This window comes from Sinocyclocheilus grahami, unplaced genomic scaffold (assembly GCF_001515645.1).
Source record: "Sinocyclocheilus grahami isolate Dianchi unplaced genomic scaffold, SAMN03320097.WGS_v1.1 scaffold52.1, whole genome shotgun sequence".
Lineage (NCBI taxonomy): Eukaryota > Metazoa > Chordata > Actinopteri > Cypriniformes > Cyprinidae > Sinocyclocheilus > Sinocyclocheilus grahami.
This window is the reverse complement of record NW_015505231.1, coordinates 1,000,322-1,025,192: the sequence shown is the minus strand read 5'-3', so window position 1 is coordinate 1,025,192 and position 24,871 is coordinate 1,000,322. Positions and strand designations below refer to the sequence as shown.

The following is a 24,871-nucleotide window of genomic DNA, read 5'->3' as shown; positions in this document are numbered from 1 at the left end:
TATTATTATTATTATTTTATTATTTTTTTTTATTATTATTATTTGTTTACCTGCATGTCATGTGACCATAAACCAACATCAGAAAACTGTGAACATGAAAATGTGACACTTAATTATTAAAATATTTATTTTAAAAATTTGTGAATTTTAATGTGTAGTAAGAACTTCCAAAGACTTAAATAACTAAATAATTAATAAGCAAATAAATAAAAATGTATTTATCACTAGTTGTTGTAATGTTGAAGCACTTCTTAAACCTGAAAGGATTCTTGTAAATCCAGTGGTCAAAAGCTGTGTGGCCTCTCAATTTTCTGTGCAATTACATCCACCTGACTAATGACTGGTCTTTGTGTGATTGTCCACAAAACTGAAAGACTTTCTGAATGTATATAAGCGGTAAGCTATTTTAGGAAGGAACATTTGTAAGATGAAAAATAGGAATTAGGGAGAATCAATAAATTATGAATAATTTATTGCTATTGTGTGAATAATATGTAATCATGCAATCAATAAAAAAGTAACTGTAGTCTGATTACAAGTATTTTAAAATGTAATTTAATCTAATTACAAGTACTTGATTTTTGGAATCTGATTACGTAATCCAGATTGCATCATTACATCAGTGACTACACAGCTCTGCAAATATGTTTAGATAATAAATATTACCTAAATACAAATGCTCTTTACATTAGGTGCCCATACAGAATCTGGGCAATTGTTTCTGGCTGTTAAACATAAAAATAATTAAAACAGTCAGAAAGTGGGCATTAGATGTTTCCGCAATCACTTTTGGTAATGCTGTAGGCCTAAAAGGCTGCACTTAAGCTTGAAAAGCCTCAAAAGATCTCTGAATCAATGAATCGGGGCATGTGTAATACCCTAGGCTATAAAAAAAATACAAATGTTCAAACAAAAATGTATTTAAACTAAAATTTTGCCATGTTAAATTGTGTATTAGTTTTTCAAATGCATTTCTGCGTCAACATTTTGAACGGTAGCTAGTGAATGGTTCGGTTCAAAACTCACAGAACCAAGATTGACTGTAACCCATTGCCTTTCTTGGTGCAATGAAGTAGGGGCTGTAAAACCCCACCTTCATATCGACTGGAGGGACCGGCTCTATCGCGTTCTTCACCAGTAGGACTGCTATTTCCACTCACAAGACATGAGCACCCTCTGCCTCCGCCTGAGGTGAACTGGATGCCCCTGAACTTGAGGGGACGCCAGGGTAAACTGAATCACATAGCCGAGTCTGATGGTCCGAAGGAGCCAGCGAGACGGGCTGGGGAGCGCTAGCCAGGCTCTCAAAGACCATGTAAGCAGGACCAGCAGAACCACAGACACACCTACAGTGGAGCAGCGAGGTGGAACACAGGGACCCGGGTCAAGGGGTTTCGATGATGGCCCGAAGCAGGTTCTGGGTGTGAGGTGCAACACATACCTGGTTCCACGGTTGCGCAAAGGGTACATGAGAAGGCTTGAAGTGCCCTCCAACCGCCCACTGCTGCCTGCTGGCGATAGAGGAGGATGACAGTTGTACGGTTCTGCTCCGTCCACTGCTCTCTATGCCCTCTTGGGACCCAAAGACAGAGGAAACTGCTCTTTTGTTGAGGTTTTTATGTACCGCTGGCTGTAGGGACGAAAACGCAACAAAAGATTATCTACCCGGCCCTCCTCTGGGGGAGGGAGTGGTGCGATCACCATCTCCCGAAGAGTTACTTCCTCCATCTCTTCTGTTTGCCTTGGCCTGATGAACCTGCAACAACGCCATAGCGTGTAAGGCCGAGGCTGCCTCTCCAAAGGCCACATAATCACTGCCAGTCAGACTAGACGAATGCTTACAGGCCCGGGAAGGGAGACATGGTTTGCCATGCCAGGTGGAAGTGGAGTTTGGACACAGCTGCATTGCAACCGACCGCTCCACCGGCGGGATCTCAGTATACACATTGGCTGCCCCGCCATTGAGAGTGGTGAGGGGGAAAAACTACCAGAACAGTTTCAGGAAGAAAAAGGTGCCGTCCATGAACCAGCAAGCTCTTCATGCACTTCCGGGAAGAAAGGCACCAAGAATCCAATCACCCAGCCTCAAAGGTTTAGGACACCGTGGAGGTTTCAGTGGCCTGGGCAAGCATAGCCATCATCTCAGGGTCCACCTCCGGCATCGTTATCATCCCAGAAGGTGGCAGCGCAGCAGGATCATCCTCCCCAGAGAGCTCTGGCTCGCCCACCTGCTGCGATCAACATGCAGTGGTCCAGCACATTCCTTGGGCATTTCCACAGGCTGCAGAGTGCCCGTGGGATGAGGGTCCCTGGGAGGTTGATTCCTCAGAAGGGAAGTCCTCACCATCACCCTGAGTCTGAGACCACCAATGCGACTACCAGAAGTAGTCCTCCCCTGGCTTTTGCCAGTTTGCACCCACTCAACAAAGGATTCAGTGACCCGCTGCAGTGCTGTAACACCCACTTCCTCATCTGACTTGTTCAAAACACTGAAGCTTGTTGGGGTGCAGAACGAAACAACTATCCCTTTCAAGATGTTTTTTTTAAATAATACTCTTAATAAGCTGCAAGCAGGTGTTGGTAAATGTCTTTATGGGTCATTCATTCAATTCGTTCAAACGGGTGATTCATTCATGAATTCAGGCTCTCTTTATGAATGGGCCAATCTTTGATTCACACGATTTGCTCAAAACGCGAATTCATTCAGAAACTAAACACAGACGCACAACAATTCTGCTGTGGCTTCATAGATAATATTTCTGTTGGCAAAACTGAGCAAAAACAGACAATATTGTGTTTAAAATATAACACAATATTAACTTCTTATTTATTGAACTGTTGTATAAAATCACATTGGCACTCGTTATATTCGGGACAAACTGATATTGCTCTCGCTGCTTGTGTGATATCGCTTATCATATGACATAGGCTAAATATGAGACCAATACTCATACAGGAGCCTTTTTTGCCCCAATATCTTGAATTTTAGGGCATAACTGCTTTTATGGAGTTGTTGCTCTGCATCACATTTGTCAACAGTTAACTGTATGAAATGTAAGATGATGTACAGGTCTGGGGGCGGGGTCAGTGCTTTAACTGCGGTAAAATATTTTAATCGCGTTATTTTTCATAACTAATTAAATAAGTTAACCCGTTAAACCGACAGCCCTAATTTTAATTAAAATGTTATTAAAAATATTTACATTATCCGGATGAGTCAAAGAATTATATCCTTCTGTGAATGTTTTCTGATATTATAGTTTTATTTTCCCTCAGATGCAAAGGCGCAGGAGCAAGCAGCTTTCAGTTTCGATTCTGTGAGTGTGGGAGGGGAGATATTACACCAAAGACAACTCAACATGGAGACACCCGTCCGCTTCCTGCTGTTCAAATAATGCTGAAGATGTGACAGTCTCCTTCATGAAATGACTCTCTCAGATCATTCTAGAATCCGACTGACCGATTGATCAAGCGATAAAATAGAGGAGGATGAAGAAACAAAGCTGTAAGAAGAGACCGCAGACGGGGTCGTCCTCCCATTCTACACCTAAGAAGAAACAAGTCAAGAAACAAAACTGCCCCAGTAAGTCCAGAAACTATTTTCTTTACTAATATAATGACAAAACAGTGATGAATCAAGTTCTTCGAAATAACAAGAGGCACATTTTACACTGCCAAATATGTTATTGAGAAGGTTTTTTTCTTCTTTTTGCTAACTGATTTAGATTTTACTTGTTTCAGAAACATCTTCAGGACAAAAAAACACTCAAGACAAATCTCAGCTTCCTGTTACATGTGGCTATAAAGAGGGTGTCCTGTATTTGAAGAAATATTATGATAGTAGGTGCAAAACATGTTACTACATGTTAAAGAATTTAGTAATGTTTATGAAGAGCTACACGTTTTTTGAATGTCTCAAGATTGTTATTCTGGAACATTTAGAACATCCAGATGAAACAAAGTCATTCCAGTAGTGGTTGATCATAGATCATTTTTCTGTCTTCAGAGCAGAAGTGCATCTTCAGTGAGGAACAATGGTTCAAGCCCACTGAGTTTGAGAGGTTTGGTATGAAGGAGAAGAACAAAAAGTGGAGGACCAGCATCCTTTGCAGTGGGATTCCACTCCAGAAACTCATAGAGGTGCATAAGACCGGTTTCAATAACAGTTTTAACTAATGCACTAAACTTTTTTTTTTTTGGTTAATATGGACTTGGTGATTGGTGAGTCTGATCTGTTAGTAAATCATCTAAGAAGCACAAATTAAATAAATAACAGTTGTCTGAAACAAAAATGGACATAATGCAGATAATATAAATAACTACTGTCATATACAGTATAAATATGTTTGCGACAAATTCTAACTTTGTTCTTTTTCTGTTCATAGGATGGATTTCTTCCAGCTGCAACCTTTAAAAAAAGCAGGGTTCAGGATGCAAAGGTTTGGCTGCTTTTCGATCATTGTAGATCGTATTTCATGGAGGACTTAACCTTTCTAGACCAAAGCTTTCAAATGTGACTTAACAGTGACCAAAATGTTCATCAAAATTTCGGTTGCACTTTATTTTACAGTATGTGCACTTACATGTACATACAGTGTACTTACAATGTACCTACCTAAGAAAGTACTGTATTATAAGGTAACTACATGGGGTAGGGTCAGGTTTAGGGGTAGGGTCAGGGTTAGTACCTACTGTAATTTTTACCTCGTTATTGTAATTACTATGATAAGTACATAGTACACTCTAAAAAATGCTGGGCTAAATATGGACAAACCCAGCGATTGGGTGTAATGTGGTGTTTTGTTTCATGTTCATGTTGTCCATGTCTTTTATTTTGTAATTGTTTCATGGTCCATGTTAGTGTCATGCTTCCCTTGCCTCATGTCTCTCTGCCTTGTGTATGTGTCATGTTCTGATTGGTAGTCTTAGTCATGTGTCTTGTTCCTCATTGGTTTGTTCATGTCATGTGACCCTCCTTGTCTGCTATAAGTAGCCTTCATGTTCCCATTGTGCCTTGGTCGTGTATTGAATGTATTTAACCCGCTGTTGGTGAGTCTAGTCTGTTTATGTCAAGTCTGCTCATGCTATGTCTGTTCAAGTCAAGTCTGTTCATGTCAAGTCTGTGTCTCGGATTATTGTTTGGATCACTCTGTAAATAAACTGCACTTGGGTGCTCACTACGCTCGCCTTCAGTGGATTGACTCTTTACAGAATACACGACCAGCAAAATGAACCCAGCAGATCATCTTGTTCGCCTCCGTCAAGGTAATTAGTCTGTTTATGTCAAGTCTGCTCATGCTATGTCTGTTCAAGTCAAGTCTGTTCATGTCAAGTCTGTGTCTCGGATTATTGTTTGGATCACTCTGTAAATAAACTGCACTTGGGTGCTCACTACGCTCGCCTTCAGTGGATTGACTCTTTACATTGGGTTGTTTTCAACCAACAGTTGGGTTAAATGTTTTACCCAATCGCTAGGTTTGTCAATATTTTACCCAGCACTGGGTTGTATTTCACCCAGCATTTCTTTAGAGTGTATGTACTGTACACGAGTAACAGGACTGTAAAATACAGTGCTACCAAAATTTCTCCTTTTGTGTTCTGCAGAAGAAAAAAAGCCATGTGGATTTGAAAAAAGAGGGTGAGTAAATGGGGACTCATTTTCTTTCTTTTTTGGAGGTACATTCCTTTAAATAAGATCATTACAACAGGTATTCAGAATAAGAAAAACTTTATATTCTGTTTAGTGAATATTTGTGTATTTGTTGTAGAATCACATGAAAAGATCGAAGACAATCAAGACGATGATGATATTGACATGAGCGTGTTTGAAGGTCCAGTCCTACCTGTTACTTGTGGTTCTGATTCTGGCATTCTACACAAATATCGATTTTCCACAGGTGTGTGAGTGGGAATGCTTTTATAACAGTTGTTATGAAAATGAATATGTTGTCAGTGTTTTACGTGCACAACTATAAACATTTTCAAGACAGGTTATCTGTTTCTCGCAAGCCAGGCTCATTGGAAATATGTGACTCTGCCTACATTTCTGCAAAACCTGAAATACCTTGCTGAAGGTATATATCGCTGCACTTTTTATCTGACACCTCCACAACAGGCACTATCAGGGTATTTGTAGGCAGAGTCCCATATTGCTTTTTCTCTTACATATTAACAGTGAATGTAAATTCACTGCTTGACTGCAGTGGTACAAGACTTTTGCACTCAGTATTGTCTTTATCTCAGGGCGTTGTGGGAGATGCATAAGAACAGAGAACTTCTGGCTTACACCTGAGGATTTCATCAGATTGAGCAAACCAGATGGAACATGGAAGAAAGACATTGTGTCCCATGGAATGCCTCTTGGGAAGCTTATAACGGTAAAGGAAAATACTAAATAATAAACATTTAAATTGATTCAATTCAGAGAAACAAACAGTGGCTATCAACAAACAAGGCGATCACATTTTGCCATGATGACCCCATGAGGGTCCTTTAACATTGTTTTATATTCATATTAAATCCGATGGAAATCTGGGAGACGTTTAGAGATTACACATGATTACACCTGATGTTTGCACTGTATTTATATGGCTACAATCAGTGTTATTTTGATGGGGTTTGTACTGTAAGTGTTTATATACTTTAAAGGGACAGCTCACTCAAAAATGAAAATCCTGTCGTCATTTACTCACCCTCAAGTTGTACCAAACCTAAATAAAAAAAATTTCTTCTGTTGAATGTCGGTAACCAAACAGTCAATGGTAGCCATTGACTTCCATATTTTCTTTTTCATACTATGCATGAATTGAATGCTCTCTGTTGGTATGGCAGGGTCTGATCAAAAGATTTTGCAGTATACACAATACTGATGTGCTTTCACATACTTTCAGAAAAGAGCTTTGGAACCACATGCAGTCAACTGTGATTGTGATATCTGCCAAGAACCGGATCAGAACCTAGTAAGACAACATCACTCACAATTACAGTCTCGTCAAAGCATCAACAAGACCACCAAAACTCATCAGAACTGCTGACCTTTGAAATTATTTCTACAGTGTGCTCCATAACAGTATAGTTTATTTCTGTATGAACTCTTGTCCCAGCTGAATGATGACATGTGTTTCGTGTGTAACTCTGACGGAGAGCTCGTGTGTTGTGACGATTGTCCACGAGCTTTTCATTCACGCTGTCACCTACCAGCTCCAGGCGCAGACTCACCTGGGTGAGAGAGCGAGAAATCATACTGGATTAGACAGACTAAACATGTGACTTTGTGTAACACTGTGTGTTTTGTGTGTACAGAAGCCAGTGGAGCTGCACTTTTTGTGTGATGAAGAATGTGGAAAGTTCTAGTCAAAGGATCCAACAGGATGTTTTGAGCAGTCCAGTCTCTCAATACACACTGGTAAAGTTTATGCAATTTTTTTTAGCCCATAAAGTGGAAGTCAGTGGGGTCCAAAACAACATTTCTTTCATTGTACAGATAAAAGAAAATGAATGCTGTTTGTTGTTTGTTCTAGCACTGTCAGTACCTGCTGTTACACCTGCTACGCGAGAGCATGACTGACCTGTGTGTCAATGTAAATATCATCTGCCTGTGTGTCTGTCCTGTTCTGAATCATTTAAATATTTAAAGCTCTTATACATGGTGTACATGCATGTGAAGTCTGCACTGCTGGCGTCCAGGTTCCAGGATACAGTGAGAACATCTGTGGTCCCATGATGCTGGGCAGAGTGAAAATGAACTTGGAGAATAATGACTATCAAACAGTGCGAGAGTTTATCACAGCTATTGAATATGTTTTCCACCACTGCACCGCCAACAGGGTGAGTCTGGAAATGTAGCTAATCAATTGATTCTAAATAATGAATATTATTTAGTCTTGTTTTTTCCATAGACTAAATTCAGTCTTTTTTCAATTTCTTTTCCTGTAGGATAATGACTTCACTAGAATGACCTTTAGGCTCAAGGAACTGTTTGAAACGGTCTTTAAGCCCCTGTAACATCACGCCTTAAAAAGAAGTCCTTTGTTAGAATTTATGGTAACATTTGTGTGTATTGTACAGAAATTATAAATAAAGAAAAAAATATTTAGACAACATTACGAAGGCGTTCAGTTATAAACAATTACTTACAGTGTATTCAACTCGCCACCTTTTGAAAAAAGGGGTTTAATTCCAAGTATGCAATGTACATGATTGGTCCAAAACCAATGAGTTTTTGTTGTTGTTCCTATTTTTGTTTGTTTTTTGCATTGAACGTGGTGAGGTGGGGAATATTTATCAGTATTCTTCTTATTAAGGTATAAATACAATAGAGTTTCAGTAAATAGGCTGAACTGACAGTACAAAATAATCATCCAAAGAAATTGATGGCCCTCCTTTACCTAGACCAATTTGCAGCACAGCCCATTACCATCAGCAAAAGTATTACTGTATATTCTTTTTGTGAATGTTTCATCTGTTGTTTTTATAGTTTGATTTTTAATCAGATCCACACTTTATCCCTAGTCTCACATTTGATACTGTCAAAAAATAAATATGGTACTACCCTGGCTAAGTTTTTCTGTGTCAAGAGTGCGTAGGAGGGGAGATACCAACCAGACAGCTCAAGGTGAAGGAGTCCCTCCATTTCATGCTATTCAAATAATGTGGATATTTCTTTTATAAAATTACTGTGTCTTGCAAATGATTTCTAATGTTTGTTTGCCTTTGTGTGCCAGTACATAGAGTTGGAGGAAATGCATGCCTTAATTAATGAAAAAAGATAAGTATGTCCAGAATAGTTATCATAGTTTTAGAGGCAATGACATGGGCCTAAATTATAAACCTAGTATATGTTTAAAATTTGTAAAAAAAAAAAATATATATGTTATTGAAAAATGTCCAGAGTTTTCATGTTATTAGATTTTTAACAAAAATTGAATTTGTACATGATTACACCTGATGTTTGCACTGTATTTATATGGCTACAATCAGTGTTATTTTGATGGGGTTTGTACTGTAAGTGTTTATATACTTTAAAGGGACAGCTCACTCAAAAATGAAAATCCTGTCGTCATTTACTCACCCTCAAGTTGTACCAAACCTAAATAAAAAAAATTTCTTCTGTTGAATGTCGGTAACCAAACAGTCAATGGTAGCCATTGACTTCCATATTTTCTTTTTCATACTATGCTGATGTTTGCACTGTATTTATATGGCTACAATCAGTGTTATTTTGATGGGGTTTGTACTGTAAGTGTTTATATACTTTAAAGGGACAGCTCACTCAAAAATTAAAATCCTGTCGTCATTTACTCACCCTCAAGTTGTACCAAACCTAAATAAAAAAAATTTCTTCTGTTGAATGTCGGTAACCAAACAGTCAATGGTAGCCATTGACTTCCATATTTTCTTTTTCATACTATGCATGAATTGAATGCTCTCTGTAGGGGCGTTTTGCCCCACAGGTGGGGTAAGATGCTTCCCCCAGTCTGACAGCAATTTGCTTTATACATTTACAGCAAAATCAGAGTACAGGCAGTTTTATCTTAAAATTAAAAAGAATATAATCAATAATTATGAATTACAAAATTATAATAGCCTATTTGAAAAATATTGTTATCTGATGCTATCTGGCAAGCTAACTAGCTATCTGATGCTAAATTCAGGTAATTTATAAATATAAAGTCCAAATATTTGATATTCATATTCAAATATTCATCCAACTAGTTAGAATACATTTGATAAAAAAAACAAAGGATGTTCGGGACAGGGAAATTAAGCCATGCCTCCCCACAGACGGCTTTGAAAAAAAATGTCGTTCTGAAAATATAATTATATTTTTCTACCATAGACGTACCAACATGTACTCCCTATACAGTTTTATCTTAAAATTAGAAAGATTATAATCCGTATTTATGAATTCCCTAATTATAATGGCCTATTTTAAAGATATTGTTAGCTGATGCTAACTTAAGGTAATTTTAAATATAAAGTCCAAATATTTTTTATGCAACCACCTAGTTAGAATGCATTTAATGGAAAAACAAAGAACGTGATGTTCAGAATAACGACAGTAATTAAGCCATGGCGTTTTACCCCACAGACTAGGTTTGAAAATAAAATTCTGTCAATCTGAAAATACAGGCTAATGATATTTTTCTTAACATGTAGGCTACTCCCTATCTACAGCCCTTATTCTCATATCATATATAGGTCTAACTGATATCCTACAAAAACAAAAAAACTTTTTTTTCTTACTGCTGAAAATGAGATCAATTACCGTGAAATCAGCTTTCTCTCTCTCTCTCTATCATCACCAGTGTAAACGTCGTAGTGAATACTTCTGCATCACTCTTGTCAACGCAGTCTATAGCAACAACAAAACTGTATCTTGACTTTATCTAGTGGTTATTTTGGGAAAAACAGTATGGAGGCGTTTTCCCCCACTCGAATACACACCTTGAAACATTTTAAGGTAAGTTTGCCTGCACCAAAGTAGTAAACACAAAAGAAAAAGGTCATGAAGGCCCACTTCGCACAGCCCTGACGGTTCTGACAAGAGCTGGGAAAAAATGGTAATCATTAAGTCTTCGTTTCGTTTCGTTTCGTTACTGTAAGTTTCATTTCTGCCTCAGTGTGCTATGTGAGGCGAATGAGTTTATCCTAACAAAGAACGTGATGTTCAGAATAACGACAGTAATTAAGCCATGCCCACTGGGGGGGCGTTTTACCCCACAGACTAGGTTTGAAAATTAAATTCTGTCCATCTGAAAATACAGGCTAATGATATTTTTCTTAAATAACATGTAGGCTACTCCCTATCTACAGCCCTTATTCTCATATCATATATAGGTCTAACTGATATCCTACAAAAACAAAACAAAAAAACTTTTTTTTCTTACTGCTGAAAATGAGATCAATTACCGTGAAATCAGCTTTCGCGTTTTACCCCACAGACTAGGTTTGAAAATAAAATTCTGTCAATCTGAAAATACAGGCTAATGATATTTTTCTTAACATGTAGGCTACTCCCTATCTACAGCCCTTATTCTCATATCATATATAGGTCTAACTGATATCCTACAAAAACAAAAAAACTTTTTTTTCTTACTGCTGAAAATGAGATCAATTACCGTGAAATCAGCTTTCTCTCTCTCTCTCTATCATCACCAGTGTAAACGTCGTAGTGAATACTTCTGCATCACTCTTGTCAACGCAGTCTATAGCAACAACAAAACTGTATCTTGACTTTATCTAGTGGTTATTTTGGGAAAAACAGTATGGAGGCGTTTTCCCCCACTCGAATACACACCTTGAAACATTTTAAGGTAAGTTTGCCTGCACCAAAGTAGTAAACACAAAAGAAAAAGGTCATGAAGGCCCACTTCGCACAGCCCTGACGGTTCTGACAAGAGCTGGGAAAAAATGGTAATCATTAAGTCTTCGTTTCGTTTCGTTTCGTTACTGTAAGTTTCATTTCTGCCTCAGTGTGCTATGTGAGGCGAATGAGTTTATCCTCCGGACTCTGGAATCATCAGACGGTACGTTTGTTATACTAATTTGACTTTAATTTATAATTACCGATATTTTATACCCCGGAGTCCGCAATTTATATGTATCAGGGTTTTTTTTTTTTTTTGTGCGATTTGGTACATTGTGTTTTGTACTAAGGGTATTTTTTAAACATTTTAGAAATGATACAAAGTTTTTAAAGTTACCGCATCAGTCCGTTGCTCACACGCTTTTTATCGGTAGCCTCACAGCCAATGTATTTTAAATACCAAATGCAAAATAAATAAATAAAAACACAACAACAACAAAAAAATACTCAAGTAAACAATTGCAATCTAGGAGTGTTGAAACAGCGTGCAATAAGTTAAGACAATTCCAAAGCCACCAGCAGAAGTTTCTAAGATGGATAGAAGTTAAATTTTCCTATTGCCAGGCATTCGTTAAAATGTTTGTTAATAATTTATTATGTTTACGTTTGATATCTGAAACCCAAATCAAATTCAAATTCAATTCGCATGTCCAGGAACGTCGCGTGCGCACTCTAAAAATATCTCACTGAAGGTTCTACTGAGCGGGTATCGTTGCGACAGTCAGCGATGAAACACCAGAAGCAGCAGAGATTACTTTAATGTCATCATGAATGAAAAGAAAGAAAGAAAGAAAGGAGATGTGAGTCGGTTGATTCAGTAAATTAGCTCAGGTCAGGATAATCATATTTTGCAGTCAGCGATGAAACACCAGAAGCAGCAGAGATTACTTTAATGTCATCATGAATGAAAAGAAAGAAAGAAAGGAGATGTGAGTCGGTTGATTCAGTAAATTAGCTCAGGTCAGGATAATCATATTTTCTGTCTACACCTGTTAATGTTAGCCTTCGTTGACTGAGCTAACGCTAACATACACTGTTGCTAGTTAACTAAATATTGAATGTAGAACAGTGGTTCCCAAACTGGGGTAGGTGAGGCGACAGAGGGGGTACGCGAACAAAATGCTGAGTTCTGCGGTGTTTCGTGACCGAATCGTTCGCGAAAGTCATTGATTCAATGATTCATTTATAAATACAGCCACTTGCTTAGTTCTTGAATGAACAAATGGCTCGATGACTCACGCATTAAGACAGTGACTTACCGCCACCTACTGGCGCTTTTAGTATTTAAAATAATCACTTTTCACTTTTTTATCATCATTGCATATTTATCTATTGAACATTTTTTTTTTAACATTAATGTTCTATTTATAAAGATAAAAAATGCATTGGAAAGTCAATTTAGGGGTAGCAAATATTGTCATTTAATGGAAAAGGTGCAGTCTAAGTGGAAGAGAGGCATTAAAACATTAATGGTGAACATTTTCGACTTTATAAAATGATTCTCTCAAGTCTTGGCGATCGGCCCCTATTAAACAATAAAGATAGTAAGACATTTTTTTCTTATACATAGTTTGGTAGCCTACTATTCTTTTTGGCAGAATTGATCATTAATCAACTTAATTATTTCCTGGATTTTGTATCACCATAATCCATAAATGTATGTACATGCAGGAAATGAGATTCAAATCAAAAACATTTTCCCCCATTTTGTGTCCCCCCCCCCACTTCTCAAACCAAAGTTACACCCTTGAACCAGTAGGCTATAGCAGGTCCAACAATCTGCTTTCCATCTCACAGCAAATAGTAAACAACTCACAGTAAAGGATGAATTACCCTCAAACATTACCAATGAAAATGAGGGAAGCTCTGGTTGCCCTTCTTTTATTTGCCTATGTGGGTGTGGTTAATAGAGTGGTGCGATATAGTAGACTGAACCAGGAAGATGTCAGAATATTTAATTTGGCTGTGTGGCAAAGGGAAGGTGGCAGGTGTGTTGTATTTCAGAATATTATGCTATTAACAATGATGGTCACTGACTGTACACATACTTTTATTCTGTTGTAATATTGGCAATGGTGATTAAGAGCTTTATGTAAATAGCCCGTTTTTAGAAAATGGAAGTTAAGGTTCCATAAAAATAGCTTTGGTGAAATTTAAGTAAACATTTTTAAAATGTTACAATTACAATTGAGGTGTTATACATTAAATGATGTCAGTGGCATTTTCTTAAGAGTTAGAGACTCTTCCTCGAAATATGATTACGAGCGTTGATTGTAAGAGAAAGTTGATCTGGATTTGCAAGCATTCATATCATGTGACATAGTAATGCATGCAACTGCACACCCTATTGTGTTTGTATTTGATGTGCTTATCGATTTATAGAGTATGAATCATCTTTTAGTAAATCAGCTTTTGATTTTGTTTACTTGTATCAGACTCACTTGTATGTCATCTATTAAGTCATGTGGATTGGTTTATGAATAGAGCATAATCACAAACTCTCTCTGATGCAGTTATCCGTTAAGCTAAAAGGGATCGGTCTGATCTACTGTAGGACATAGGTATCATGGGTAAGCAAACAAATCCATAATCATCATCTTAATGACCAATTTACTGAACACATTGTCTTTGCACATGCAAGCTAAAGTATTATATTTTCATGTAACAGGTTCTCTCTTCTCAAAGGCTGATAATAAAGACAATACAAAAACTTCTGCACATTGTCAGGAATCAGGACTAAGGAAAAGAAAGAGTAATGAGTCATTCCAAGAGAGTAAGTGCAATTTCTTTTTAACTTACATTTTGTTTTAATGCATATCAGGAAGGTTGACCATGACCTCATCTGCACTGACAGATTTCACAAATATCAAACAAACATATATTTGTCATATTTCTAAATCTTGTTTTTATCCATGAATTTATTCATCAAGCAGACGTTTTTATCCAAAGCGACTTACAATTGAGAAATACAATAAACGATTCATCATAAAGGGGCAAATAAACACAGGAAGTGCTCGTAATATAAAGTTTCAGGCATTGTTCAGATTAGTACAAGCTAGATGGGGAGAGATTAAGGAAAGAGAATGCAAAGGTTTTTTGTTTTTCATTTATTTAGAACAGAGTTGTCAAACTCAATTCATAGAGGGCCCTGCAGGGTTTAGCTCCAACCCTAATTAAACACACCTGATCCAGCTAATCAGGTCCTTTAGACTTATTTTAAAACTACATGGTATGTGTGTTGGAGCAGGGTTGGAACTAAACTCTGCAGGGCTGTGGCCCTCCAGGAACTGAGTTTGACACCCCTGATATAGAATGAAGTCAAATGGTGACGAAAGAGACGAGTTTTCAGATGTTGCTTGAAAATTGTCAGGGATTCAGCATTCCTGATGGGGGTGGGAAGATCATTCCACCAGCCAGGAACGGTGAACGAAAATGTTCTGGAAAGTGATTTTGCACCTCTCTGTGATGGTAACACGAGGCATCGCTTACTTGTAAATCTCAGACTTCTGGAGGGGATGTAGATTCTCAAAAGTGAGAGGAATTAGGAGGGTGCTGAGCCTGTGGCTGTTATACGCAAGCATTAATGTCTTAAACTTGATGCGAGCTGCAACCGGTAGCAAGTGCTGGGAGATAAAGAGAGGTGTGACATGGGCCCTTTTGGGCTCGTTGAAGACCAAACATGGCACTGCAATATAGGGATGAAATGATTAGTTGCCATTATCGATAGTGTTGACAATAAAAAAAATTGTCGACAAATATTTTTGTTGTCGAGTATTCGTTTGATCTCATATGACCTAATGTAAGAACCTGCAACAATGCAACAATTTGACCAGTGTGGCGCTGTAGTGCAAGATTGTAATTCAGCCCTCCTGAATGCAATTCACACAGTGAAATGACACAGTGCTTCAGAGCGAACACAGCCAAATCTAAAGCTGCTGAGCACGTTTGGATGAATATAGTATGTAAATATATGCTGCGCGCTTTCCTCTCAATAACAAAATGAACAGAACAAAAACTGACAGCGGTGAGAAAGCAGCAGTTAAGAACGCATCTGATTACAGTGATGTGGATGTTTGCTCAAGCGCTGCAGTTCGGTACTCTAGTAAAGTCCAGTCACATCACGTTTATTTAGCACTTTATGCAAGATAGCCTTAAATCAAGAAGCTTTTCATATTAAAACATGAAAAACCAGAGACGTTGTCACTTTTATTTAGAATTACAACTTGATTTTCTGTTATAAAGCTGCTCTCTAGTGTGGAGCTAGCTAATGATAAAATCTTTTTATTATTACTATATTATTATTATTATTTCATTAAAGTGATTGGTTTGCTGAGACCAAAGCTTGATCTAGCTCAGGACTGTTTTGATTATCATAACCCTATAAGGTATTTTAAGAGAGATTACGTTGTGAATAAAATAGTTTATCCAAAAATAAAATGTCTTGTACCTTTATTTTGTTTCTTATCCATATGACTTACAAAATAATATTTATATGTTAGAATATGTATAACGCAATATTTTAACAAATTGCAAAAGCTGAATAATCAAAGTCTACTGATTAATCAGTGAAATAATTGATGATTAGTTGATAAGTCATTCTAATAATCGTTAGATTAATCAATTATCAAATCGTTTGTTGCAGCCCTACTGCAATAGCATAATTATACTATACATAAATAGCAACAGCTGACTAATTCAAGACATTAATTAAAGACTTCCAGAATTCCGAATTTAAGAATTCAGATTTTATTATTACACATGCTGTTCTTTTGGTTTGCTTAAGTATGCAGCACATGTTGAGCAATTGTAATTGGTTTAATTTCTGTTACAGCAAACATAAAAAAACAAAGAAGTGACTTTGCACCAGACAGTAAGTACAACCGTATGACTAAACATTGACACCTCCTTTTTCCATCAGAGTAATAGTCCAATGTATTATGGAACATTTCTGTAATAATTTCTTTGTTTAAAAAAAAATCTGAAAATAAAGCATAGTATCATTTCAACAATAGGTTTTATATTATTGATTATACTGTTTAACAAATGTTTACACACAGAAAACCTTTGATTTCTCTACTGTTTTGGTTTTTTATTTTTAGGCAGTCAATTTCAAATGAAACCAGGCAATATCGAGGTAAATAAAATGTTATCTCACAAATATACTAAATACATAGCAGAATATGAAATTAAAATTATGTATGAAACAAAAAATAAATAAATTGATGATATACATTTTCCCTTCTCACTCACAGATTACAGCTGATTTTAACATTAAAGGGAATGTTCACCCGAAAACAAAAAAATCTATCATCAATAACTCACCCTCAAGTCATTACAAACCCGTAAGACCTTTGTTCATCTTCAGAACACAAATTAAGATATTTTTGATGAAATCTGAGAGTTTCTGAGCGTTGTGGTTCTCTCGTGAATGGTGGCAAACTGACCCAGAAGAGAATAAATCATTGAATAAAGTCTTTTTTGTTTTTCTTTGTTTAAAAAAAAAATCTGAAAATAAAGCATAGTATCATTTCAACAATAGGTTTTATATTATTGATTATACTGTTTAACAAATGTTTACACACAGAAAACCTTTGATTTCTCTACTGTTTTGGCTTTTTATTTTTAGGCAGTCAATTTCAAATGAAACCAGGCAATATCGAGGTAAATAAAATATTATCTCACAAATATACTAAATACATAGCAGAATATGAAATTAAAATTATGTATGAAACAAAAAATAAATAAATTGATGATATACATTTTCCCTTCTCACTCACAGATTACAGCTGATTTTAACATTAAAGGGAATGTTCACCCGAAAACAAAAAAATCTATCATCAATAACTCACCCTCAAGTCATTACAAACCCGTAAGACCTTTGTTCATCTTCAGAACACAAATTAAGATATTTTTGATGAAATCTGAGAGTTTCTGAGCGTTGTGGTTCTCTCGTGAATGGTGGCAAACTGACCCAGAAGAGAATAAATCATTGAATAAAGTCTTTTTTGTTTTCATATCTTGTATTCTCATAGCTTCATAAAATTACAGTTGAACCACTGATATCGCATGGACTATTTTAAAGATGTCCTTACTACGTTTCTGTGCCTTAAACATGGTTGTTCTTGGGTGAAAGCTCTCGGATTTCATCAAAAATATCCTTATTTTTGTTCCGAAGATGAACGAAGGTCTTACGGGTTTGTAACGACATGAGGCTGTGTAATTAATGAATTTTCCTTTTTGGGTGAACTATCCCTTTCATTTTTATAGCACTGACATGCACTATTTGTAAACTTCATTGATTAGACTTTATTTCACATAAATTGAATACATTTAAATTGATTTGATTAAATATGAATATGAGATATGAACAACTGTTTTCTAATTTATCAGGGAAAAGACAATGAACATGGAGTGGTGGGGCTAGACCAATATGAAGACAAAGAAAGCTGCAGGCGAAAAAACATCAATCAACTCGTTGGTAGGCTTAATCTCTTGGGCAAGTACCACAGCAAACTAAAGTCACATGCCTTTCTGCAAGTATCTGCACCTTCATTGCAGAGGCATGAACCTTGTGAGGAGAGTAACTTGGTTCAAACTTATATACAAAGACTCCTGATGACAGATTACAGAGCAAGATACATCCCAATAAAAGAAAAACCCAGCGAGGTGTTCAACACACAAAGAAACATGGTGTTAGATACAGGAAAGACCAATGCTTTTGAGAAAATTTTCAAGAGGTCTGCACCTGAAAAAACAAATGAACAGAGTAGAAGCCAGCCCATTCACCCAATGGACATTCAGATGATAGTGTACCTCTATGCAGATAATTTCCTACGTCAGCTCATGGTAACAAAACTCTCACAGTGTCAGTATGCTCTTCCTCTGCTTGTGCCCAGTCCATTCACCCAAGAGATTGAATTTCCTCTGTGGACCTTCCGACAAATCAAGAAAAGTTGGAAGTCACACAAAAGAAACATTAGCAAAAATCAAGCAGTCCACAAGACTGAGACACCCATGGTTGCATTTTTTAGGTTTTCAGAAGTTTCTGCATCCAAATCTGAATTAATGAACAGCCTGATCAATGAACGGCATACCACATTCTTTCACAGACACTGCTGTGGAAGCAGCAAATCCCGCCTGCTGATGGATGGAGTGGTTGAGATCGCCTGGTACTGTCCGTCTGGAGATAAAAATGATAAATTCACAGATTGTGTTGCATTCTGTAATCTTCATGGTGATGCTCAAGCTAATGGGACACAGCTAAAAATTCTGACTGAAGACTCCTCAATAAATGTAGTGCTTTTGCCAAATCTTGATAAGAGTGACAAAAGTATGGCAATGGTGGAAAAGCTCTACAACAGTACAAAGCCTCTCATTTGCCTTCTGACTGAAGATGCCTCAGGTGTTTCCAAACTGCAGGAAGGCAAATATACAATTGGCCTGAAACAAAGAAATAAATCAGATATATCTGAGGATGTCAGAAGAGCCATCAAAGACTGCCTCTCACAACCACTGTCAGTTTTTAAACTTATGAATATGGGCAAACACACAGGAATCAAAGTAGACGAGAATGATGATGACTGCAGGAGTGGAAAGGAGACAGCAGAGTGGATGATGAAACTACTGGAGGAAAAGGAACTGTCCAAAATCAAAGAAACATTTCTGCCTTGTCAGGGAAAACTGTGGCACGACTGGTGTCTTAAGAACAAAGAACTACATCGACCTCAAGGGGATAACATTGAAATGCACAATAGCCAAAAACAAACAGAAATGCACAAAATCCGAGAGCAGCAGAAAGCATCCGGCATCAGTAATTTTATGAAATTGTTTACTAAAAACGTTTATTCCAGAAATGTTGACGAGAAGATGTATTTCCTTAAATGGCTTGGGATCCTCCTGGATGAGTACACTTCAGAAGACCTCTCCGTGCTTCATCATAAATATGATGAAAAATGGTCAAAAGTGCTGGATTTGAAAAAGAAACATGATAAATCTAAACATCTCACAGCAGAACAATCACAACTAGAGATGCTCTCTGAGAAACTGAATGCCGCAACATTTGGCTTGGAGCATATACTTCGTGAAATTGGGCAGATATATGAATCAGATGTATCTGTTAAGAAAAATACAGGATCTGGATGTGAACTAGATGTCAGGTCTCTGCCACGGATTGTAGCAGAGCTCATGATCTCCGGATACCCACTGGAGCTGATGGACGGTGATGCAGCTCATGTGCCTCTGATTTGGGTTCAAGCTGTTTTAGATGAACTTATCAAAATCCTGGGAGACCAGAGATTCTTCGTGTTGTCTGTTTTAGGGATTCAGAGCACTGGGAAATCCACCATGCTGAATGCCATGTTTGGACTGCAGTTTGCAGTCAGCGCTGGTAGATGCACCAGAGGAGCCTTCATGCAGCTGGTCAAGGTGTCTGAAGAACTAAGAAAACAGTTAAACTTTGACTACATTCTTGTTGTAGATACCGAGGGTCTTCGTGCTCTAGAGTTGGCTGGCAGGTCAACAAGAAATCATGATAATGAAATGGCAACGTTTGTTGTTGGTCTTGGAAACATGACTCTAATCAATATCTTTGGTGAGAATCCAGCTGAGATGCAGGACATCCTTCAGATTGTTGTTCAAGCCTTCCTGAGGATGAAGAAGGTACGAATGAACCCCAGCTGCATGTTTGTGCATCAGAACGTTGGAGACATCACAGCGAGCGAGAAGAACATGGTAGGGAAAAGGCGCTTACAGGAGAAACTAGATGAGATGACTCAACTAGCGGCTAAAGAAGAAGTCTGTGACGCAGAATATTTCAGTGACGTCATTAAATTTGATATAAAGACTGATGTGAGGTACTTTGCCCAGCTCTGGGAAGGCAGCCCCCCCATGGCACCACCAAATCCATGTTACAGTGAAAATGTCCAGGAGCTTAAGAGCACTATTCTGTCTCATGCCTCAAAAACTATGGGTGTCACACTGGCACAATTTAAAGATCGTATTGGAGATCTCTGGAATGCTCTTTTGAATGAAAACTTTGTTTTCAGCTTCAAAAATACGTTGGAAATTGTAACATACAGGAAATTGGAGGAGGAGTACGCAAAGTGGACCTGGAGTCTCAGAAGTGCCAGGTTGGAGATTGAAGACAAACTACGCAACAGAATCAACAACAGGCAACTGCATAAAATTGAGAGTAGAGAAATGGAAGAGGAGATGGCAAAGACCCTTGAAGAGGTGAAAAGCTCCATGAAACATTACTTTGAAGAACACAAGGAAAAGGAGATGCTGATTCAATGGAAATTGAAATTTCAAGAGAAAATCAAGCACCTTTATGGGGAGCTTGTAAGAGATGCAAAAACAAAATTAGAGAACATCATCTCTCAAAGGGAAGCTCTCACCAAACTGGTGGAAGAAAAAACCCTGCGTGAAAGAAGACTCTTAGAGAAGAGCAAAGAGCTTGCATTCAGTCTTAAGCACAGGGCTCTTGATGAGAATGAGTTGAGAAGACTATTTGATTCAGTTTGGGAAAAGTGGGTCTCTGAGCTGACAGCAGATGTTCCACCTTTTAAAGAAATCAATATAGCACATGACATAATTACAATCCTAAATGAAATGCATGAAGAAGCACTTGTTCGTGACAGATTAAATAAGTTTGAAAACATTGTTCATGTGTCTGATTTCACCATATATGTAAATCCTATCAAAAAAGCCAACAGAAATTCCATTAACACTCCCCTGTTACCACCAGAAGAACAAGAGTCAATAAAACAACTGATGCACAATGTCTTTCGTCAAACTGAGAACCGGGTGAAGTCAAAATCAGTTGCAAAAATTGGATATAATTTAACTTATATACAAGAAATTGCTCAACTTGTAAAAGATACTCTTGGAGAACACAAGTGCATGCACACAAAATATGAATTAAAAAAAGAGTTCATTGTTGATTTGACACTATATATGTGCAGACAGGCAGGTATGAGGTTTGCAGAGCTTAATCAAGTTTTCAGAGAGACTAATGATCCCTGGATGTATTTAGAAAGAAAGAAACCAGAATACTACAGCGTCTTCCAGGGATTCTGCAAAGGTGCAACATCTGCTGCAGTATTTGGAGCCTTGATTTGTAGTGAGCTGAAAAACCCCATTCTTCAGAGTGTCTACAACAAGACTGCAAATGATCTAGCAGGAGAGATGCGCACAAATATTCCAGCTTTCAAAGGCAACAGGTCAAACCTGGAGAAATACATTCTGAAAGCACTAGCAGAGGAGGAGGACTTTCACAAATTCATGGAGTACATTCATCATCCCAGGGACCACTTTGAAGATTTCATCCAACGTGAAGTTAGAGCATACATAACAGAGGGTAACTCCTCAGCTCTTGCAATGATTAAAGGGAACATCAGACACAAGGAGCAATGTGTCATCACGGCTGCTGAAACAGCAACAGCTGAAGTCTTAAGTAAAGGAGAAGATGCAAATATGTGGCTGGAGATCTTCTCAGACTGTCTGAAAGACGAGCTTGAATACAATAAAGAACATCTCACTGGCAACTGCTGTCAGGACATCACTGACTTTGAACTTCTAGAGGAGGTTGTGAAAAGAGAACTTCATCCCATAATAGAAGAGTTGAACAGATGCTTAACAAATCTCTCTGATATTGAAATGAAAATGTTCTGGAAACCACCAGATGAGATTTTGATTGACCATTTCTGCCAATGCTGCTGGGCTCAGTGTCCTTTCTGTAAAGTTGTCTGTGTTAACACAATGGAGGACCATCCTGGAGATCATATCGCTCCCTTCCATCGTAACTGTGGGATGAGAGGGATGATTTACAGAGGTACAACTAACCTTTGCTTGACCTTCTGTACATCTTCAGTGGCAAGTGACACACAGTACTTTTATCCAGATATTCAAAAAGATGACACAGTTGTATGGAAGGAGTACAGAACAGCAGGTCCTCTCTATGCAAACTGGTCCATCACGCCTGATCTCTCAGAGCTGCCATACTGGAAGTGGTTTGTGTGTCAATTCCAGGCTAATTTGGAGAAATATTATAACAAAACATTCAGTGGTTGTGGTGCGATTCCAAATGAATGGAGATCCTACACAAAAGAGCAAGCTATGGAGAGTTTGGAGAAATACCTGTAAATTGAATAGCTGCCTTAAGTTTTTAAATAAACTCAAAGAGGAACCAAAGTGTCCTGTAAAGCCTGGAGCTTATTTCCAATCAGTTTCATTGTTCTCAACACTTACAGGCCTTTTTATAAAGATATTTAATTGTAATTAAAATTATGGAAGATTTTTAATTATTTCATACAGAAATTATTGTGTATACCATTAGTTGACTTCGATGTTCAGAGGTTTTTGATTAGTATTTTAACGCCCCCCCCCCCTCCTCCTTTTCAGTTAAATATTTAGAAAACAGTTTTGTCTACTTTTTGTAACAGTAGTTTTCACTGACATTGTTACATGTACCGTCCAACACATTATTAGTATTGCAATAAAATGACTGTATACTGCACTGTTTACTTCACTAATTGTAATATTGGGTAACACTTTACAATAAGGGTACATGAAAAATCATGTACTAATGCCTAAATTAATACTTAATTAATCAAATACTAATGATTATTAAAGTTGTTAACTAATCATGAATTAATGAAGAGCTATCCTTAACTACAACTGGAGTCATATGGATTCACGCATGAATAACGGCAGCCTTAATTATATTTCAGTACATGTTTGATAGTTAATGCATTATTTAACATTTATGGGTAAACTAAATCAAACAGCCTCTTTAAGAAATAATAAGAAATACTCTGACTTTGAAATAAATTACAAGAACTTAATATCATAATTTGAGCTTTTGTCATCTTCAGCTTATTGATTGATCTTGTCTGTTTTGTGTTGTTCTCTTTCCCTTTAAACTCACCCTGCTGTGACTTATAAACAGCTAAATAAAAATAAAACCTCAAAATCCACAAAGAATATTTGTAGAACAATCCTGAAGAAATGCCCGGAAACAGTTCACTGTCCATCCAGACGCAGGCCGTGATGATACTGTACCTCCGCTCTCTGACCTCTTGAAAATCCACACCACATCTCTTAACCGGACTAAATACTTGCTGTGTTAGTACATGTGTATTTGTAGTAAGTAAAATAAATCATGAGCTGAGTTTAGTAGGTAGTCAATAATGAGTTAATTATTGCGGGCCCTCTCAAGTAAAGTCATGACAAAATAATGCATTAACAAACCATGAGTTAATGTTATTGTATGGGTAATTAATAATGAGTTGGTTATAATGGGCCCCTCAAAGTAAACTCATGAAACAAAGATGCATTAACAAATCATCAAGTAAAAACCATAAACATGCTGTAAGAGTCATCTTTATTCCTTTACACCACCAGTACAACAAACAACGATAAAGGTTATTTATAGTCCTTTTATTATTTATTTACATCATATATGGACTCAAAAGAAAGTTCACACATACCTGTAAAGACACACATAAGGTAAACAATGGCACCTCCAGAAGCTAATGCTAACCGAAGCATTCACAATTAAACGTCAAAATAATATAATTAATTACTGTACATAACTTTGAATAAAACACATGAGACAAACATAAATTTAATTATAAATTCGGTTTACAAAAGCAGCCAACATTTATAAGATTAAAATGCCAGCAAACTGCTAGCGCCTATATGGAATGCCAAAGCTGACTTAATTAGAAATAAAGTAATGTACAAAGAAAAGTTAAAAAGCAAAAATTAAATAATTATTTATAATTCCATTTCCTTATTTATGTATTTTTTCCCATTTATTTATTTTTTATTTTATTTATTTATTTCGACTTTTATTTATTTTCACATTTATGTATTTATTTACATATTTATTTATTTATTTCCACATGTATTTATTTCTACATTTCTTTGTCTAGGGTAATGAGGAGGGCGTGTTTTACCTCAGGAATAGCAATCGAGCCAGAGTAGGCGAGGGGTAAGCTTTGAGGCCGCAGTGACACCTTGTGGTACCCAAACGAAGTACAAGAAGTGTAGCCTACGTGACGCGCCTGTTGATAGTGTGGGATGCATGATTTAGATGGGCAATATGGCCAAAATCTTATATCACGGATTATTATTTCAATTTCATGTGGGGGGTTGTTTCGGCTAGGAAGCGTGCATTCTGTGATCACGTGCATTTGCTGAAGCTCGCTAAAGTGTGCAATCGCTTTCTTGCGCGTGCTGTTTTTTTAGGTTTCACTTCTCGTGTGGTCACCGCATCAACTGATTATAATGGGTTCTCTTGGTGTAGACACGGCTTTAGATACGGATTAATCACACGTCTTAGGCTGGAAATATCCAGAATTAGATCAAACAAAAGGTGTCCATGGGAGCGGAGCTAGTGAAACACACAAGCCATGCATTGTAGCCTAAAACATGTTTAATATTTGCGACTGACCAACGATTGTATGCGGCTATGCAGAATGTTTACATTTTATATACAGT

General features: G+C 37.3%; 2 protein-coding genes across 4 annotated transcripts; both read left to right on the top strand.

Moving 5' to 3' along the window:
* Window positions 1–3,350: 3,350 nt before the first annotated feature.
* LOC107583267 (nuclear body protein SP140-like protein) lies at window positions 3,351–8,616 on the top strand. Of its 3 annotated transcripts, none has more exons than XM_016269426.1 (13): window positions 3,351–3,583; window positions 3,742–3,840; window positions 4,007–4,140; window positions 4,386–4,439; window positions 5,605–5,638; window positions 5,769–5,897; window positions 6,244–6,377; window positions 6,891–6,959; window positions 7,104–7,222; window positions 7,306–7,405; window positions 7,521–7,580; window positions 7,687–7,827; window positions 7,936–8,616. In XM_016269426.1, the coding sequence occupies exons 1-13, from the start codon at window positions 3,490–3,492 to the stop codon at window positions 8,002–8,004; spliced, it is 1,236 nt and encodes a 411-aa protein (XP_016124912.1). In that variant the 5' UTR covers window positions 3,351–3,489; the 3' UTR covers window positions 8,005–8,616. The 3 variants fall into 3 exon arrangements, with proteins under 3 accessions (XP_016124912.1, XP_016124911.1, XP_016124913.1); XM_016269425.1 differs by having other exon boundaries at window positions 7,303–7,405; XM_016269427.1 differs by lacking the exon at window positions 3,742–3,840 and having other exon boundaries at window positions 7,303–7,405.
* A 5,482-nt stretch (window positions 8,617–14,098) lies between these two features.
* On the top strand, window positions 14,099–22,548 carry LOC107583322 (interferon-induced very large GTPase 1-like). Its single transcript, XM_016269500.1, has 4 exons — window positions 14,099–14,141; window positions 16,200–16,238; window positions 16,468–16,502; window positions 17,759–22,548. The coding sequence occupies exons 3-4, from the start codon at window positions 16,482–16,484 to the stop codon at window positions 22,508–22,510; spliced, it is 4,773 nt and encodes a 1,590-aa protein (XP_016124986.1). The 5' UTR covers window positions 14,099–14,141; window positions 16,200–16,238; window positions 16,468–16,481; the 3' UTR covers window positions 22,511–22,548.
* The last annotated feature ends 2,323 nt before the right edge of the window (window positions 22,549–24,871 follow it).

Excerpts from the sequence above, each read along its gene's own strand:
- LOC107583267 (XM_016269425.1), top strand. The coding sequence starts at position 3,490 with ATGAAGAAACAAAGCTGTAAGAAGAGACCGCAGACGGGGTCGTCCTCC. Across the intron at positions 6,378-6,890 it reads CTCTTGGGAAGCTTATAACG|AAAAGAGCTTTGGAACCACA; the intron begins GTAAAGGAAAAT and ends ACATACTTTCAG. Across the intron at positions 7,581-7,686 it reads TGACTGACCTGTGTGTCAAT|GTTCCAGGATACAGTGAGAA; the intron begins GTAAATATCATC and ends GCTGGCGTCCAG.
- LOC107583322 (XM_016269500.1), top strand. The coding sequence starts at position 16,482 with ATGAAACCAGGCAATATCGAG. Across the intron at positions 16,503-17,758 it reads TGAAACCAGGCAATATCGAG|GGAAAAGACAATGAACATGG; the intron begins GTAAATAAAATG and ends CTAATTTATCAG.